At 50.8% G+C, this 5,770-nt stretch overlaps 1 protein-coding gene across 3 annotated transcripts; it reads right to left on the bottom strand.

Annotated features, from left to right (window-relative positions):
• Positions 1–618: 618 nt before the first annotated feature.
• LOC119331513 (phosphatidylinositol 4-kinase gamma 4-like) lies at positions 619–3,652 on the bottom strand. Of its 3 annotated transcripts, none has more exons than XM_037604678.1 (5): positions 3,353–3,652; positions 3,141–3,286; positions 2,978–3,053; positions 1,313–2,889; positions 619–1,210 (listed from the first exon to the last, which is right to left on the bottom strand). In XM_037604678.1, exons 4-5 carry the CDS (start codon positions 2,651–2,653, stop codon positions 839–841), a joined length of 1,713 nt encoding a protein of 570 aa, XP_037460575.1. In that variant the 5' UTR covers positions 2,654–2,889; positions 2,978–3,053; positions 3,141–3,286; positions 3,353–3,652; the 3' UTR covers positions 619–838. The 3 variants fall into 3 exon arrangements, with proteins under 3 accessions (XP_037460575.1, XP_037460574.1, XP_037460572.1); XM_037604677.1 differs by having other exon boundaries at positions 3,141–3,289; positions 3,439–3,652; XM_037604675.1 differs by having other exon boundaries at positions 3,439–3,652.
• Positions 3,653–5,770: the final 2,118 nt, after the last annotated feature.

The raw sequence follows: 5,770 nt of genomic DNA, 5'->3' as shown, positions 1-5,770 counted from the left end.
CCTTACCTTAGGCATGTGCGGCAAACTATGGCAATCTTTATATGAACCAAACATGCCTGATAACTTTGCATTCCAGCAAAGATTGGCACTGGACGCATACTTTAGTAGCACACAGACCGGGGATAAAGATAAAAATGAGAGAAAAGCAAGGTGACGTGAAACGTGCGACGTTGAGTGCTAACTAGAAAAATCAAAGTTGATATGCAGATATTTAAGCGAAGAGGAGAGTCTAGTCACGCACGATCCAGTTGCAGATTTCTTTGATTCAGTGCGTCGTGAGTCAAAGTAAACCGCTGCACGTGCCCTCCCAGTCCTTCGATCCCCAGCTTTGTCCTCAGCTAATTATGCCATTGATTCGGTCGGTCGTGAGTATCAACTCGCTGAAATAAAAAATGAAAAACCCCGGAGATTTGACCGGTAGACGATTGAACAGCCGGTAGAACACGGCAAAAATAGACGACCCAGATGTATAGAAGCTGCTTACACACTCTGAACAATGCTAGTACTTCCGGACAACTCCTTGGCCTGTCAATTGGGGATGGAAAACACACACTGGCAAGACAACCGTTTGTCATGAAGCTCCAATCAAAACGAACAATATGGTAGCCCTTTACCTAGTTCAGTGATAAGGTCTAACGCAGCACAGACATCTATATTCACAGAAGGAAATGTTCTTGAGCGGCTACAAACAAACGAGAATCGTTCGGGGCTAGAAACAAATGAAATCATTAGTCCCTTGAGCAGGAGGTCTGGCGCAGTGCCTTGTGAAACATACTTACAGCAAACCGGATACAGCCGAACAACTAGATCAGTTATTCTGAGTGTTTCTAAACAGATATTACTTGACGAGGAGGTGGCGGTCTATGATCTCAGACACCGTCTCCAGGAACAGGTTCTCGCTCGTCCCCGGGAGAACGGCGTCCTCCGCTTCCTGGATGATGTCCTCGATCACAGACTCTCTATTCACGGTTTCCCTGCACAGTATACGTCCTATGTCATAGGGTGTGAGGCCTCGTGCCGCGCCCTTCTTCAGGAGCATGGTGCTGATGCGCAGGACGCGGGCGCAGCTCGAAGACAGCTCCCACCCGTGGAACCTGAGAAGCTTGATGTCCTCCTCCGCGTTGAGAGATTCAATGTATGCAATGGTTTCATCACTGAACCGCTCACGGGCTTGAGGCCAGTAAAGCCACTCAAAGGTACAATCCTCAAACTGCGTAGCAACAAGGCAACAAAATTAACATTTGCATGACTCGAGAGCAATGTATGATATGATGCGAAGGGCCAAAAAGTAATGCAAGAGAGAAATAATCACCTTCTCTGGCAGGCAGTAACCATGATCAATTGGAATCAGCTTGCAGGTGGCACCTTCTTCCTTGGACACTAGAATGTTCCCTGCATGACGATCAGCATTCGCTAACCTAATATCTAACACTGCTATTTTGTGTACCTCCTTCACTGGAAAAGCACGCGGACCCATATCCTCGCAACTTCCATCGTTCTCCATAAACATCTGCAGAGATCCAAACTTGAAGCTCTTTCCCCTATGTAAGCTTCGGACTAATGCTGTGGGAGGCACACCAGAAAACCCAACACCATGGCCCGATTCAAGATCACCAACTGGATGGTCGAGAATATAAGCCGCAACTTCCCTTAGTGCACCTTCCCCTACACGTGTTCCCCTCTTCATGCCTTCCCCGTCAGTCGACATTGGATGACCTCTTGGGTTGTTTTCAGCCATAGGTTCCTCATCGATGGGCTTAAACACTGCAACATTCTTCTGGCCTGATGAGTCTTGCATGAAGTAAACACCCCCTGAACCTTCTGCTGACATAACTGGTGTATATCCATTCTCAAGACCAGCTATAGCTGAGTCTATCATTTTCATCACTTCAGGTGACAGCTTCACCTTCCGGTTAACCACAATTGGTTCGATGATAGGAGCAGGCTTGCCACCAGCTGGTGCTGCAGGGGTCACTACAACAGATTCATTCTGAAGGTTCTCTTTCTTCTGAGGGTTGTCAACTGTGACCACAGTATCCTTATCAACTTGCTGTGTTCGTACCTTTGCTGGTTTGCGGATGAACAAATGAATCACAGCATCATCCTTGTTGCTAATATCAGCAATCAACTGGTGGTCCTCAAGCACCTCACCTTCGTACTCGAGCTTGTCATCATCCTCCAGGCTATCAAGGTCCTCATCGCCCTCCACTGCAAGCTTACTCTTGAGGTACTTGACATTGCGGGTCTGGTCCACCTGAAACTGAAATTTCTTCCCGCTGGCGGTCTCAATGTTGATTACCCGGAGGTCAGCCAAACGGATAACAAGGTGCAGAACATTCCCATCGGCAAGCCCATAATCCTTGACAGGGCAGTTGTTGCGTGCCAGCTCATGCCCATCAAGCACAAGCCGCTGCTTTGTCACCACAAAGCCCTTGAACCTCTGGATGCGCAGCTTGACCGAGGCAATGGAATCAGTGCCCAGCACACTCATCGGCATTGGTGGCGCACCAGGCACAGCGAGGAAGATGAGAATGGAATCCTGCAGCTGTGACCCGGAGAAGCAGTGTGCTGAACGACTTCCATCAAACCTGATGGGCAAGAAGGCGAGGTCATCGGTCATCGGAGCAAGCGCTATGACACCAGCTGACGACATCTTCGCGAGGGGGGTTACAGGAGGCCGAAAGCTTCCTCAACTACAGCCAATATTTACAATGGACCGGAGTTAGAAGCTCTACACTAGGAATTAGTAGAAGCCATGGAGAAGTCAAGCCAAGGGTTCCGTTCCTTCCTTCTATGATGGATGGAGGAAACCCTCTGCGAAAGCCCGACACCAGAAACGGCACAACCGATGATGCTACAGGCACATTTTGGATTGGTCGCCCATTAAATCTGCACAGAAGTTAGATCGCCCTCCGTCAGTGGCCGGCAGAGCTTCAGCAAAAATCGTCAAAAGCACAGAAATCAGGAGGGCACATACCAGATTTAATGTTAGGGGCAAAGTGGCTCAAAATCCTGCCTTTGCCCCGCCGGAGAACCCAACCGCGCGGCGCAATCTGCAAAACAGAGACCATCTGGAGCGATGAGCCACAAAATCACCCAGCCGCGCAGGCACGGAATAGTACGAACTCGCGTCATCATACCTGAGAAATCCCTCACCGGAGGCAGATCGACCGATTTTATTTATCCGAGGGCGAGAGAACCAACGAAGGACCGAGGACCCCTGGCCACCGCCCGCCCACCGACGCCGGCGCCACGAACCCGCGCGGCTCCTTCCCAAGCAGCAAACCTGCTACATCATCGCGCCATGGTTAGCTTACCCCGCACCAATCGTAACAAGCAGGACGAAACCGACCTTTAAAAACACCAAGGAGGGGGAATCCGGGCAGCCGCCGAGTCGGGGCGCGCGCGGAGTCGGGATCGGAGTGGATTGGAACTCACCGCCCGGACCAGAGGGGGAACCCCCCGAGATTAGTAGCCCGGCGGCCCTCCTCCTTCCTTGCTCCGCGATTCACGCAGGGGCGGAGAGAGAGTCGGGGAGGGGAAGTTTCTGGTCTTGGTCTGGATGGGTTTGGTTTGGTTTGGCGAGGAAGGAACAGGGATGGGTGGGGAGGGGAGGTGGGCAATGGAGAGGAGAATTGGGGGGAGAGGGAGCGGACGGTGTGGGGCTGCTGATTTATTCCGGGCGTGGGGCCCGCCGTCACTCGCGGCGTGACGTGTCTGGCCCGCGCACCTTCGTAGAAAAGGTCGTGCGCTCGGTTGGTCTGTTGAATGGCGGTTTTGCCCCTGCGACGGTGAAAGCTCGCGCGGCAAGTAACCTCGCTGTCAAAAAAGGATAGTTACAGCTGGGGTTGGGCACGGTAATTGATCCGTTCTTTGCTAATGCTCGGTTGTTAGGTTCTTGGTTTGGAACGTTAGGCTCCACGTGAATTCTGTAGCGAACTTGATAGTAGATTTTTGTACTGCTCTTGTAGTTACTTTTCTCTTTTTGATTTTGAGGAAAGATGGAGAGTACAGGTGGAAGACATTTGAATTTTGTTAGAACAGCTTACACCAAAAGATAGTTCTCGTATATTAAAACTATATTCGCGAGTAAAGTTGCTTTCTCTATATATCTAAATATAAGACGTTCTCATAATTGTGTAGCTTCCGATGGATTGGTCGAAACGGGGAAAACATAAGAAAGTGTACTAGAGAATTTGTTCCAGGGAATCAAGTTATATTGCTCAGGGTTAGCAAAAATAGTTCATAATTGTGCTGCCATTATTTGCTCAAGATTCTCTTGATGCTATTAAAAATCGCCTAAAATCTAGTCAAAATACTTGTTGAAATAAAGAGCTAGAGAATACTAGGAAAGGAGCATCCCCACCAAACGATCGATAGCAGAAACTAATCCTATGCTCTCACACTGAAACTCAGCAAGCGTGGGCACCAAACCGTACCTGCGTGCCTGGCATAAACTTCATTTCGTTTGATCCCTTTGGTCAAAGAAAACAGTGGGTAGTAGTACCCACGATCGTGCAAACAGAACATCCATAAAAAAACTGAGCCATGTAATAAGTATTCTCCAAAAATTGCATCGCTCAATTCAGACTATTTTGCGTCTATATATCCAATATTCTGTTGATAAAAAACCAATTTAACCAGTATTCTGTTGATAAAAAACAATTCAGCCTACATTTACAAGAAAAACAACCCTTGAAAAGGGGAACGTATGACTCATTTTCCCGGAACGGGTCGGCGAGTGGAGCTGGCAATGGCATGCGGCCGCACCAGTCAAACGACAAGGATCGGCCTCAAGCCAGCCGTGCATACGCTATACGAAACAAAGCGATGCGTTGGAAAGATCAGGCGAAAGGGATCAGGTCGAATACGTCGGCCGTGACGCGTACAGCACACCCGCCTACGGCGCCGTCCGTCGCCGTTGAGACGATGACACGACGCAACCCGCATGCGGACGGACGGTGGAGTGGGGGGACGAAACCACGGCCGGAAGCATCCACTGTTTCTGTCTCCCTTTTCTCTCTCCTCGTGTACGTGGACATCTCCCCTACTAGCCCTGGCCGCAATGAGGAAAAATCGGGGAGGACCTTTCGCTACCGGTCCAGCTGCGGCCATATGAGAAGCGAGACGAAAACAAGGCAATTAGGAGGGACGCTTTACAAGGACGGGATGATAGTCCATGTTTTCATTTTGCAAGTATTTTAGAGCATTTGCAGCTGGACGCACTAAACCGGCCTTAAACGTTCGCCATGGCCTGCCCGATCACTAACTGGTCACGAAAATGTGACTCAAACGGGCGCCTTAAACGGCCCTTAAATGTCTGGACTGGTCGGCGTCCTTTATATCTAACCCAAATATGAGGCGGATAAAGGAGCGTCCGGACGCGTCCGCCACATAGGACTGATGATGGGCTCCCACACGGCATCGTTCGGAAACCCAGCGGTCCGACGGACGTCTCCTCCGTCGCCGCGGTGTGAACGACGTGTGGCGCCGCTCCGGCTCGCCTGAGGCCAAATTAGCTATTTAAGTCGGGCGACGTCCCCCAACCGTAGCCCATCCACCTCCTTCCTCTCTACGCCGCAACCCGATCCCATCCGCCTCCTCTCCCTCGCTCTTCCCACGCTTTTCCGGCATCGCCATGGTTCGGCAGAAGATCACCACATACGCTATGCTAACGCTGGAGCGCCGGTACCAGATCGCGGAGCAGATCCGGGCAAGGCGCGCTGCCGCATCGTTGCCGGGCTGACTCCAAACTCGCCGGAGCCGGAGA

The sequence above is a fragment of the Triticum dicoccoides genome, chromosome 7A (assembly GCF_002162155.2).
Source record: "Triticum dicoccoides isolate Atlit2015 ecotype Zavitan chromosome 7A, WEW_v2.0, whole genome shotgun sequence".
Classification (NCBI taxonomy): Eukaryota; Viridiplantae; Streptophyta; class Magnoliopsida; order Poales; family Poaceae; genus Triticum; species Triticum dicoccoides.
Note: the sequence above shows the minus strand (reverse complement) of the source record. Positions and strands in the feature narration are given on the sequence as shown.

What these genes read in the sequence shown, in the direction of transcription:
- LOC119331513 (XM_037604678.1), bottom strand. Translation starts at nt 2,653, where the DNA reads ATGTCGTCAGCTGGTGTCATAGCGCTTGCTCCGATGACCGATGACCTC. An exon ending in GTTACTGCCTGCCAGAGAAG is followed by an intron (nt 1,211 to 1,312) that starts GTGATTATTTCT and finishes GTTGCTACGCAG; the next exon opens with TTTGAGGATTGTACCTTTGA.